General features: G+C 35.5%; 1 protein-coding gene across 1 annotated transcript in view; it reads left to right on the forward strand.

Annotated features, from left to right (window-relative positions):
• LOC131400304 (uncharacterized) overlaps window positions 1–13925 on the forward strand; it is a 311511-nt gene that overhangs the window by 255082 nt on the left and 42504 nt on the right. The window contains exon 11 of the mRNA XM_058535085.1: window positions 1781–1870. Within this exon, the coding sequence (XP_058391068.1) occupies window positions 1781–1870 (90 nt within the window). The remainder of the gene's footprint in view (window positions 1–1780; window positions 1871–13925) is intronic.

A 13925-nucleotide genomic window follows, 5' to 3' on the forward strand; every position in this document is an offset into this window, starting at 1 on the left:
GACAGTAATTATCTAATTTGTGAATTATTATTAATATAAAACATGCATTGATATATGGTCAATCCACAGGTGGAATCTCTTCCAAACATAAAACCAAAATTTTGCTAGCTGCTTCCACCCATCTTCAGCTGTTATATATTGAAAATATAAACTGATAGGCTAAATGTGATTTAAAAAATCCTAGAAATAAAATTGAAGCCTATGGGCATAGAAAAATTGCTCTTTGTGCTAGTCATCTCATATTCACTCCCAAATGAGCAATACACTCCTCTTAAAGTCATCTTGCACCGTGTCAGTCTCTTCTCTATGCCATCTTATAGTGAAGAGATAGAAGGAAAAGCAGCTTTGCTGAAACTCCCAGGCCCAGAATTAAGTCTCTTTGTTCCTGTGACTACAAAACCTAAATGATAATAGTTTTTTTTTTTAACAAATGAACAGTTGATTGCAAAACCCCTTAATTTTTATTTTGTCTTTTTTACAAAATGCCTTTTCTGAGAACAGTCCAGAGCTCATTGATAATATTAACTCGTATTCTCAACTTCTATGTTTATAAGTCATAATAATGCTTAGAATTTATGTTGCACTTTAAAATTTTACACCAAGTACTATCATTTTGGGATCATTGAACTGAAATCTCCGTTCTGTCTGACACAATCACATATCCATATCCCCTCACTCCCATACTCCACCATAGCCTATTGTTAGCCTTTTTGTTCATTTAAAAAAATTGTGGTTAAATATACATAGCATAAAATTTACTATCCTAACCATTTTAAGTGTACAGTTCAGTAGTGTTAAGTACATTCACATTCTTGTGCAACCAACCTCAAGAACTCTTTTCATCTTGCAAAACTAAATCTCTATACCCATTAAACAATAACTCCCCATTCCCCTGTTCTCCCATTCCCCCAGTCTATGGCAACCACCATTGTACTTTCCGTATCTATGATTTTGACTACTCTAAGTATGTCATATAAGTACTTATCTCATATATAGTATTTGTCTTTTTGTGCCTGGCTTCTTTGAATTTGCATAATATCTTTGAGGTTCATCCATATTGTTGCATGTGTCACAATTTCCTTTCTTTTTAAGGCTAAATAATATTTCATTGTATGGTTATACCACAGTTTGTTTGTCCATTCATCTGTCAATGGACATTTGGGTAACTTCCAGCTTTTGGCTATTGTAAATAATGCTACTATGAACATGTATGTACAAATATCTCTTTGAGATTCAATTCTTTTGGGGTATATAATCAGAAATAGAATTGTTGTATCATATGGTAATTCTATTTTTAAATTTTGAGGAACCGCCATACTGTTTTCTATGATGGCTGTACCATTTTACATTCCCACCGACAGTGCAAAAGTGTTCCAATTTCTCCACATCCTCACCAACACTTGTTATTTTTTGTGTTTTTGATAGTATCCATCCTAATGAGTGCTTGGTAGTCAATTTTATACCCACTATTTCATTTCTTAGGATAAGAACTGGCTACAAAAATTTTTAGAGAGAGTTAACTGATCATCTGCTGAAATTTTATATGGGGCAAATATATCACCAGTATATGGTGGAATATTTTTAACTTAGTTTTCAGTATTGTTTTAATAAACTTCATGAAAATTGAGAAGAGGATCACCACTACTAGTATATTTGAAGAAAAATAGTATTCTGAGAAACAATTTTTCACTACAGAATCATATAATATAAATTTTTCCTTTCTACAATCTTATTTTATTAGTAATTGCAAAATAATGGAGTCTATTTAATATGTTTATAGGTTTTTGGAGGCCTGTTTTCCTGTCACCTCCGCTTGGCCAAGGAAGGGAAACCGAAGAACAACACTCAGTGCAACAAATTGATAACAAAGGTGAATATATTCAAAATAAATTGACTAAGGATTTTATATAGTCTTTGTCAATATTTGGAAAAATTTAAGTCAGGACTTGTTGTATCAGGGATCCCCAAGACAATATCCAGGTACAATGATTCTCTAGGAGGATTCACTGGACTCAGCATACAGTAGTTACTCAAGGATATGATTTACTACAGCAAGAGGACGCAAAATAGAATAAAATCAGTAAAGGGAAAACACACATGGAGTAAGTCTAGCAGAAAGTAGGTACAAGGTTCCAAGAGTCCTTTCTCAGTGGAGCCACACAAGAGCTATTTAATTCATCCACTAACAACTTACGACAACATATATGAAATGTTGTCTACCAGGGAAGCTCATTAGATTCTCAGTGCCCAAGGTGTTTTTTTTTAAACAGCTTTATTGAGTAAGAATTCACTCATTAAACTATGCAATTCAGTGGTTTAAGTATATTCACAGATATGTGCAGCCATCACAACAGTAAATTTTGGGACATTTTTATCACCATAAAAGGTAGCCCTGTATTCTATGGTTATCATCTGTCTAACTCTTCCACTCCCCCTAACCCTACGAAACCACTAATCTACTTTCTTTATCCATAGATTTCTCTATCCTGGATATTTCATATGAATGCAATCATATAATACATGGCCCTTTATAACTGCCTTCATTCAATTAGTATAATGCTTTCAACATTAATCCCTATTGTAGCATGTATCAGTATTTTATTCTTTTTATGACCAAATAATATTCCATCATATGGATATATTGCATTTTTTTGTGTGTGTTTGTCAATTGATTACAACTTTTGGCTGTTATGAAGTACATTGCTATATTTATGTACTTAGACGTGTTTTCATTTCACTTGGACATATACCTAGGAGGGGAATTGGTGGGTCTTATGGTTACTCTATGTTTAATCACTTAAGGAACTTGCAGACTGTTTTCCAAAGTGAATGCACAATTTTACATTCTCATCAACAGTGTATGAGGATTCCTATTTCTCCACATCCTCATCAACACTTGTCATTATCTGACTTTTTATTTTAGCCATCCTAGTAGATGTGAAATGGAATTTCATTGATGTTATTGATTTATATTTCCCCAATGACTAATGATGTTGCATATCTTTTTATGTGCTCTTTTACCATTGTATATCTTACTTGAATAAATGTCTATTCAGATCTTCTTTTATATTTTTATTATTTTTTGTTATTGAGTTGTAAGTGTTCTTTATATATTCTGAATACATGTTTCTTATCAGATATATGATTTTCAAATATTTTATCCCATGCTGTGGGTTGTCTTTTCATTTTCTTGATGGTATCTTTTGAAGCACAATTTTTTTTAATTTTGATGAAGTCCAAATTATCTACTTTTTTCCTCATAGTGTGGTTGTCACATCTAAAATCATTTGCCAAATCCAAGATTGTGAAGATTTATGTGTGTGTTTCTTTCTAAGACTTTTATAGTTTTAGTTTTAACATTTAGTTGTTTGACTCATTTTGAGTTATTTTTTGTTTATGATGTGATGTGAAAGAATGACTCATTCTTTTGCATGTGGCTGTCCAGTTGACCCAATACTACTTGTTGAAAAGACTATTCTTTCCCCATGGAATAGTTTTGGCACACTTGTAAAAATCAGTTGACCAGAGACCCATGGTTTTATTTCTGGATCTCAGTTCTATTCCATTTATCTATTTGCCTATCCTTGTGCAACCCCACATTGTCTTAATTACCGTTGATTTGTAGTAAGTTTTGAAATCTGGAAGTATAAGTACTCCTACATTCTTCTTCTTTTAAAGACTATTTTGGTTATTTCAGTTCCATTGCAATTCCTTATGAATTTTAGGGTTAGCTGGTCAATTCATACAAAGAAGTCACCTGAGATTCTGAAATAGATTGCATTGAATCTGTAGATCAATTTGTGAAGTATTGCCATCTCAACAATATTAAATCTTCTGATCCATGAGTATGGAATGTTTTTCCATTAATTTAGATCTTTTTAAATCTCTTTCAACAATGTTTTGTAGTTCTCAGAGTATGATTTTTGAACTTCTTTTGTTAAATATATTGCAAAGTATTTTATTTTGTTGATGCTATTATAAATTGAGTTTTTTTTCATAACTTAATTTTTGGATTCTTCATTGCAAGTGTATAGAAATATAATTGATTTTTTAATATTGATCTTCTATCTTAAATCTTAATGAACTCATTTATTAGTCCTAATAGTTTTTATTTTATTTTATTTAATTATTTATTTATTTTTTATTGGTTTATAACATTGTAAAAATTTCAGGTGTACGTCATTGTACTTCTATTTCTGCATGGACTGCATCATGTTCACCACCAAAATACTAATTACAACCCATCACCACACACATGTACCAAATTATCCCTTTCACCCTCCTCCCTCCCCCCTTCCCCTCTGGTAACCACCAATCCAATCTCTGTCCCTATGTGTTTGTTTATTGTTGTTATTATCTACTACTTAATGAAGGAAATCATACGGTATTTGACCTTCTCCCTCTGACTTATTTCACTTTGCATTATACCCTCAATGTCCATCCATGTTGTCACAAATGCCTGGATTTCATCGTTTCTTATGGCTGAGTAGTATTCCATTGTGTATATATACCACATCTTCTTTATCCATTCGTCCCTTGATGGGCACTTAGGTTGCTTCCAAGTCTTGGCTATTGTGAATAATGCTGCAATGAACAAGAGAATCATTTATTAGTCCTAATAGTTTTTAGTACAGTGTTTTTATCATGAAAGGGTGTAGGGTATTGTCAAATGTGCTTTCTGCATGTATTGATATGATTATGTGATTTTTTTATTCTATTGATATGATGTGTTACATTAATTGATTTTTTTCATGTTAAAATTGATTTTGCATCCCTAGGATAAATCCCAGTTGGTGATAACGTATAATCCTCTTAACATGCTGCTGGATTCTGTTTTCTAATATTTTCTTAAGGATTTTTACATCTATATTCATAAGAGATATTGGTCTATAGTTTTCTTTTATTATGATGTCTTTATCTGGCTTTGTTATCAGGGTAATTCTGGCCTCAAAGGATGCGTTAGGAAGTGATCCTTTCTCTTCTGTTTCATGGAAGAGTTTGAGAAGGATTGGTGTTAATCATTCTTTAATTGTTGGTTGAATTCACCAGTGAAATCATCTGGTCCTGTGCTTTTCTTTCTTGGGTGGTTTTTGATTACTCATTCAGTCTCTTCAATTGTTATAGGTTTGTTCAAAATTTTTACTTCTCCTTCTGCCAGTTTTGGTACTTTATGTGTTTCTAGGAATTTATCCTTTTCATCTAGGTTTTCTAATTTGTTGGCATACAATTGTTCATAATATTCTCCTATAATTCTTTTTATTTCTGTAAAGTCTTCAGTAATGCTCCACTTTCATTTCTGTTTTTAATAATTTTAGTCTTCTCTCTTTTTTTCTTAGTCAGTCTAGCTAGAGACTTACCAATTTTGTGATCTTTTCAAAGAAGTAACTTGGTTTTATTGATTCTCTCTGTTGGTTTTCTATTCTCCATTTCAGTTATCTCTACTCTAATCTGTATTATTTCCTTATAGATGTAGATTTAACTTTCTCTTCTTTTTCTAGTTCTTTAAGGTGTAAAGTTAGGTTATTGATTTGGAATCTTTCTTTCTAAATGATGTAAGCATTAAAAGCTATAAATTTCCTCTGATCACTGTTTTTTCTGGATTCCATCACTTTGGGTATGTTGTGTTTTCATTTACTTGCATCTCAAAGTATTTTCTAATTTCCTTTGGAGTTTGTCTTTAACTTCATTGGTTTTTTAAGAGTATGTTGTTAAATTTCTACATATTTGTGAATTTTCTAGTTTTCCTTCTGTTAATGATTTCTAGTTTCATTCACTTGTAGTTAGAGAAAATAGTTTGTATTATTTTATTCCATTAAGTTTACTGAGTATTTTTTTGTGTGTGTGAGGAAGATCAGCCCTGAGCTAACATCCAGGCCAATCCTCCTCTCTTTTTGCTGAGGAAGACCGGCCCTGAGCTAACATCTATTGCCAATCCTCCTTCTTTTTTTTTTCCCCTTTTTCTCCCCAAAGCCCCAGTAGATGTATGTCATAGTTGCACATCCTTCTAGTTGCTGTATGTGGGACGCCGCCTCAGCATGGCCCAACAAGCAGTGCATCGGTGCGTGCCCGGGATCCGAACCCGGGCCACCAGCAGTGGAGCACGTGCACCCAACTGCTAAGCCAGGGGTCTGGCCCCAAATTTACTGAGTTTTTTAATGGCATAGCGTATAGTCTATCCTGGAGAATTTTCCATGTGCACTTGAGTATAAAGTATATTCTTTTCTTGTTAGGTGGAATATTTTATCAATGTCTATTGGTTTTAATTGGTTTATAGTGTTGTTCAAGTTTTCCATTTTCTTGTTAATCTTCTGCCTAATTGTTCTACCCATTACTGAATATGGGGTACTGCAATCTCCAACTATTATTGATATATTTTCTACTTCTTCCTTCATTTCTGTCAGGTTTTCCTTTATGTATTTAGGTACTCTGTTATTAAGTGCATATATATTTGTAATTGTAATATCTTCCTCATGGGTTGACAGTTTATCATTTTAAAATGTCCCTCTTTATCTCTAGTAAAGTTTTTGTTTTAAGTTCTTTTTTATGATATTAGTATAGGCACTCCAGCTTTCTATGGTTGCTGTTTGCATCATAATATATTTTCCATTCTTTAACTTTCAATCTGTTTGTATTTTAGAATCTAAAGTAACTCCTCTAGGCAACATATAGTTGAATCTTATTTTGTTATCTAGTCTGACAGTCTTTGCCTTTTGATTGGATTGCTTAATCCAATCACATTTAATATTACTATTATTATAGTCAAATTTATGTATGCCATTGTATTTTTCATTTGCTATGTGTCTTACGTCTTTTTTGTTCCTCTATTCCTCCTTTACTGCTTTCTTTTGCTTTAAGTGAATATTTTCTAATGAAGCATTTAATTTTTTGTCAAGATTTTCTCACTATTTTTTGTTTATTTCCTTAGTGGATGCCCTATGGCTTACCATGTACAACTTATCAGAATCTCCTTCAGACTTATGATAACTTAATTCCAATGAGATATAGAAATGTTAGTACTATATTTCTCTATTCTTTTTCCCCATTTTATATAGTTTTAATGTTATACATATGGTATGTATTCATGTTAAACACCCTCAATACATTGTTATAAATATTACTTTATATAATTTTATGTCTCTAAAGAATCTGAGAGAAGAAATGAGATCAAGGATATATTTATAGCTATTACTATATTAATTTTCTTATTTATCATTTCTGATTCTCTTCATTTGTTCTTCTGATTTTGAATTATCATCAGGAGTAATTTCTTTAGTGCAATTCAACTTTGCTCCAACGCACCTGTCCTGTTATTGGCAAATATATTACATTTCTGTATATTATAGCTTTGTAATACATTATATATATATATATATTATTTTATAAAATTGATTTTTAAAATCAGCTAACAGTAGAAAGAAAAAATATGCATTTATACTCCCTTTCATAATTACATACCTACCTTTACTGGTGGTCTTTGTTTTTACATATGGATTGAAGTTACCTTCTGGGGTCACTTGCTTTCTGCCTGAAAAACTCCATTTACAGTTCTTGGGGGGGTGCCATCTGCTAGCAACAAATTCTCTCAGTTTTTGTTTATCTGGGAATGTCTTTGTTTCCCCTTAATTTTTGAAGGATAGCTTTACTGGATATAGGATCCTTGGTTGCCATTATTTTCTTTGAACACTTTACATGTGTTATCTCACTTCCTTCTGGACTTCATTGTTTCTGCTGAGAAGTCAGTGATTAATCTTATTGGGTTCCCTTGTATAGGATGAATTCTTTTCTCTTGCTGCTTTCAAGATTTTCTCCTTGTCTTTGATTTTTACCATGTTTACTATGATATGTCCATTTGTGTATTTCTTTGTGTTTATCCTTCTGACATGAGCTTCTTGTATGTGTAACTTAGTGTTTTCCAATAAACTTGTTGGGTTTTTAACCATTATTTCTTCAAATATTTTTTATTCTTTTTCTTTCTTCTCTCTTTCTAGTACTCCCAAGTACTGGTATACTTAATGGTATCCCATAGTTCTCTGAGGCTCTCTTCATTTTTTTGATTATTCATTCTCTTTGTTCTTCAGATTGCATAATCCTTATTGATCTGTCTTCAAGTTTGCTAATTCTTTATTCAGCTAGTTAAAACCTATCGTTGAGCCCTTCTAGTAAATTTTTATTTGAGTTATTGTACTTTTAAATTCCAGAATTTTCATTTTGTTATTTTTTATAATTTCTTTCTCTGTGGTCATATTCTCTTTTTGATATGACATTGTCATCATACCTTTCTTTATTTCTTTAACTATGGTTTCCTTTAGTTTTTTAAATGCCTTTTTAAATGGCTACTTTGAAGTCTTTTTCTGTTAAATCCAACATCTGGTTGATCTTAGAGACAGTTTCTGTTGCCTCTTTTTTTTTTTTTCTTGTATATGGGTCATACTTATCTGTTTCTTTGCATATGTCACAAATTTTTGTTGAAAACTGGACATTTTAGCTAATATATTGTAGCAACTCTATATACTATTCTCCCCACTCTGGAGCTTATTGTTGTTACTTGCATGCTTATTTGTTTAGTGGCCAGCTGTATTATTTTCACAAAGTCTATTTTGCCCCCATAGTTTCAAGCCTCTGATATCCCTTCAGACGGGTACAGCTTTGGGTTGCCCATGGTCACTCTGATGACAGTGATTTTGGCAGGGCTCTCTTTGTCTCTTTCCCTAGGCACACCCAGCTGTTAAGCTCCACTAGTTGACTGCTAATTGCTCTATTGTTTTCAACAATTCCCTGGAGCATAAATTGCTCTATAGACTAATCCAATCAAATTTAGTCTTCTTTGAAGGAATATATCCTTAGGGCAGTATTTGATATTCATCTGACGCTATGAGTGCTCCTTCCAGCTGTTTTTCCCTGATTTTCTCCTTAAACTAGCTGCATACAGTTTAACCTTTATCTTTATTGACTCTACTAGTCTCCTCTCAACTGCCATTCACCACAACCTCTCCTGTTTTTGAGTATACTCTTAGTCTTGAACTTCTCCATGCTTTGTAGCAAATGAAGTCAGTTACTTTGGGAAGAGATTAAGAGCTATTTGTTTTATAGCATGCTTCTCCCCCCAGGTAAAATCTCTGAGACAAATCTCTGGAGCTGGGGGTAGGGACAGTGGTGCACTTCTCTCTGGGTGACAACTCTGCTTTAGGACCTAAGTGCTCAGTGGAGGTAGACAGTAGCCTCAGGTTTTCTTGGTCTGTTTCTCCTGGCATGGAACCACTGCCTTATGAGCTGAGACAAAAACAGTTGGGGCCCCAGTAATCTCAGCAGCACCACACTCAAGATAAAACCTCTGTTCCATGAGTGGGGACTCGCAGGAAGAATAGAACCTCCATCTCTTGGCCATACTCTCCTGGACCTTAGCCTTGGTAATAGGTAGCTGGGAGCAGGATAATAAATGCTGATCCTGCTCCTCTGGAGAAAAAAGCTCTCCAACCAGGAGCTTGGGGGAGAGGTAGCGCTGTGTTCTTGGTTGCATCTGTCTGGAATGGAATTTCCATCCTGCTGTCTTGGGAGAGGGGAGGGAGGGAGCACCCTTGCTTCAAATGCCACAAATCTCTTTTCTTACTGAATTTTAGTAGATTTTCTTGAATAGATGTTTCTTTACTTGTTGTATGCCCTTAAGACTATTTCCAGAGATTTTAAATATTTGATGTTTTAACATAATTTTCACAAGTTTCACTAGAGAGTGGGCCCATGGAGCTGCTCACACTGTCATGCCAGAATTCAATATCCTCAGTGCCCAGGGATTATAGTGGAAACTGGTCATGTGGATAACCCTCTGCCTAGCATGTGCCAAAATTCCAGACTTTCAGAAAGAAAGCAGATGTTCACCATAAGCCACATGGTTTGTACAAACAGTTTAGGCACAGTGAACCACCATTGTACATTCTGAGAATGTTGGGCATCCTCCCCAAATTCAAATTCCTAGATGCCAGCCAAGGTCCAACCTTGCAAGCAAGACTTTCTAAGTATAACAGTCTCTGGACTTCTATGTTAACCCTTTTCTGCATAGTCTACCCCCTTAGCCCTTAGCCTGGGTGTCTTTATAGGAAAATTATTAGTAGTAGGACCCCATACAGCAAGATGATATCAACCTGCAGTGTTAATCCCAGTTATGCCTCTTCAAGTTCCTTGATTTAGCCAGCTAAAACAAATTCCATTAATCAGAAAGATCTATCATAGAAAGCCAGATTGCATCCTTCTTAAGTTTCTATATTAAAATTTTTTATCTGGCCCAGGGCATCAATTCAAGCATGGCATAACTCTGCCTAATAAGTTGGAGCTGACCTGAAAGCCTTGCAGAGCCAAGGCAGTGTCATAATAGGATACACACACAAGAGGTACAATCCGGAAAGGCACACATTGAACCCTTGGAAAAACACCCCCAAATAGGACATAAATTAGTCAATCAATACAGGTTAACAAGAATCTCGCTATGGCCTTCCTCCATGGGACCTTCTGCCTTAGGATTTTCAGTTCAATCCATTTCGGTTCTGTCCTTGGTTTCAGAAGAATTGCCTGAAGGCAGTCAGTTCAAAACAGTTTTGCTTGTCCATGTCACCAATTTATCCTCCTCAGGAGCATGGATGACATCTATGGTGTTTTATGTGGAAAGGGCAGAAGCTAGGACCAGCCCCTACTGTCTCATAATCAGCACTGTCAGGCGTGATCTTAGGCTCAGCAGTAAGTTTGAATTAAAAGAGCTCATAGCAGCTTAGAAAGTCAGCACAAAAAGTTCTCCTTCAGGAAAAGGAGACAGCTTCCAAGAACAATTTTGATAAATAAAGATCATTAATGCCCCCTCCCCCCACCATGCACCCATGCCTCCCCAGGTGTCAGAGTTTCTTTTTTTCTCCATTGTTACAAAATCAGTGTGTCTCATTCAGTAATATTTACATTTCATTTTCAGCCACCCCCTACTTTCACCCAGACTTTTGTCTGGATGGGTTGCAGGCAAAAGGTACAAAAGCATATTTATAGAAAAATATTTTTATACAACTTAACCAGGAAAACGCATCATGTTCAGGAATTGGTCAAGATAAAATCCTGAATTTTCAAAATGAGTGTACATAATCTCCCACCATTTTCATCCTGATGATTTATCATCTGATAAGCAGCCTAGGAAAGATCAGTTCCTTTCTGGGGACAGCTTCTTTTAGCAAGCAAATTTATATATTAAGGTGTGAGTACCAGGAGAAAGGTGAAGGAAGTAGAATCAGGCTATCAGTCCATTGTGGCAAACTACAACTAATCTGGGAGTCAACAACAAGTCAACAGCAGTGAGACATCCCCCAGAGGGAGTCGAGAGTCAGATCTATCAGGGGTGGGCAGAGAGGTCACATACCCTGTGGTGTGCCCCCTTCTCAACTTACAGTTTGGACAGGAGTCAGAAGTCAGGAATGTAATTAGTCTCTATGTCAGAAATATAAATGTTATTAGCATTTTGATTTTAGATGAACTCATCAGAGGACAAGCTCTTTCCTGTGGGTATTTGTATGTGACCCAGACAGTCCAGTCATCATCCATGATGCTTTCATAGTTAATGGCCACACAGAGGGGTGTCCTAAGTCTGAAACAGTCTTAGAATCCGAGTTCTGTTTATTGATTGGAGAGATTTCACCAGATTTCTGTTTGGCACAGCTAGTGTTGAGGCTAAAACAGCTTCACAGCAGACAGTATCAGATTTCGGCTTAGAGTCAAGTCCAGGCAATAAGGATCTGTGAATTCAGGATTCCAAAAAAAAGCAGTGACTTTCTTTCAGCAGCAGCAAAGCCAAGACACTGCTCAGGGCCAGATAGCTGTGTTTCAAGTCCATATGACAAACAAGGTTTTCCTAAGCCCTTTTTATCGTGCCAGTCTTAGAGTTCAACTTGACCTGCTCAAAAATATGCACATTAGGTCAGAAAATTATCAGGCACTAAGGGTCAGACATCTGATGTAACAAGCGTTCCTTAGCAATTAAAAGCTGCTTTTTGAAACTTCAACTCTATCTCCATCTAGCGATTGCCTCTATTTTTTTGTTGTCTCCCTTTTATCAAAGGCTCTGATAGGCAAAAAATAATAGTAAAAGTTATCAGTTATGGGGACTTGTTTAGTTTCCAATACTCAAAGCATTTAAATTTCAAACTGCTCAATGGTGATGAAAAGCAAGGGAGTTGTATCTCATTAACAACTTTTTTTGTGATGCTTTCTCTGATCAAGATGATTCCTCTAGCACTTATATTACAAGCATTTAACATTTTATATCACTTTTATCATACATCCAGATACAATAGCCACAAAATAAAAAGAATTAAAAATCCTTTTTCCCCTCATTGCAAGTTTACTTACCCCTAGCAGTAAATTTAGGATTTACAGGGTTGACATTACAGCTGCAGGGAGATATGTGCTGGAATACAAGGGGAGGAGGGCTGTTAAAACAACAGCAGCTAGGCTGAAAAAATGTCTAGAGTGTTCCCCTCTCCTTTTTTTTCTGTTTTATCTAAAGCTTTGCTGGAGCCCTGGGAACTGATTTAAGCTTCTTTTCTTCCCACTTGAAGGAGATAGCAACACAAACTTTTTAACATTTTTGACCCATCCAAAGCTCACATTTGGGAATTTTGGGGCCCTTTCACCTGTCACATGAAGGAAAGAACAAAAACCAAAGACATCACCTGGGATCCACCTTTTTTTCCCACCCTAGCCAGCATGGCCAAAAGCAGCCAGGTAATCCAGCAAGCCAACTCTCCCAGGAATTTTTACATTCCGTAGGTAAGTTTTACCTCTCACAATAGATAGTATCTCAGGTGCTATTTCATACTATGGATGATTCTATAGCCACCCAAACACCAAAGAAGTTTTGTCATCCCTTGCCCTTTCATCTTTTCTTTTACCAAAAAATTGCTTTTTTCATATTTCAGTGAGTCAGCATTATTTTAGTAAGTCCCACTCTGACATCAACTGCATCAGAGGTCCCCAAGACAATCCCCAGGTTTTATGATTCTCTAGAAGGACTTATAGGGCTCAGCTTACTGTTGTGCTCATGGTCATGATGTATTTCAGTAAAAAGATTAAAAGCAAAATTAACAGAGGGCAAAAATGCATAGGGCAAAGTCCAGAGGAAACCAGATGCAAGCTTCCAAGAGTTCTCTCCCAGTGAAGTGACACAGGGTGCATGTAATTCCTTCAACTACAAATTATGACAACATGTGTGAAATGTCTACCAGGGAAGCTTCTTAGAGATTCAGTGCCTAGGGTTTTTATTGGGAGCTAGTCATATAGGTGTTCTTTGCCTTGCACATACCAAAATTGCAGCCTTTTGGAAGGAAGGCAGGTGTTCAGCATAAATCATATTGTTTGTACAGACAGTTTAGGTGTAGCAAGCCATTCCTATCAGTTCTGGGAATATTGGGAATGTTCCCCAAATCCAAGTTCTTAGATGCCAACCAAGGACCAACCTTGCAAGGAGGCTTTTGTAAAGATAGCAGCCTCAGGCCTGTTAGGTTAACTTTTTTCTAAACATCTATTTTGTATCTACAATTTTTATACCCTTTGCTTTTATGTATAAAAGTAAAGCTGAGTAAAGAAAGAGACTAAAATGGTTCACTCTCTTCTCCTCCTCCCTCCAACTTAAATTACTCTTCTTTCCTTCTAGTATAAACTTCACCATCATATCTGGAGTCATCCCATACCCTTTCTTTCCCCTCTCTCATACACACACAAACATACAGTATGCATACATGTTTCGTTGATGTCAACGCAAAGGCGTTAATGAAGAGAAGGGGTGTGGAATGAATTGTGGAGCAAATTTCATGCATTAAGTGAAATAAAATTAGAACCTCCCGCCAAATAAATTCTGGACACCACTTTGCCTCTTATATATCTCTTAATCACCCAACATCCTT

Source organism: Diceros bicornis, chromosome X, assembly GCF_020826845.1.
Source record: "Diceros bicornis minor isolate mBicDic1 chromosome X, mDicBic1.mat.cur, whole genome shotgun sequence".
Lineage (NCBI taxonomy): Eukaryota > Metazoa > Chordata > Mammalia > Perissodactyla > Rhinocerotidae > Diceros > Diceros bicornis.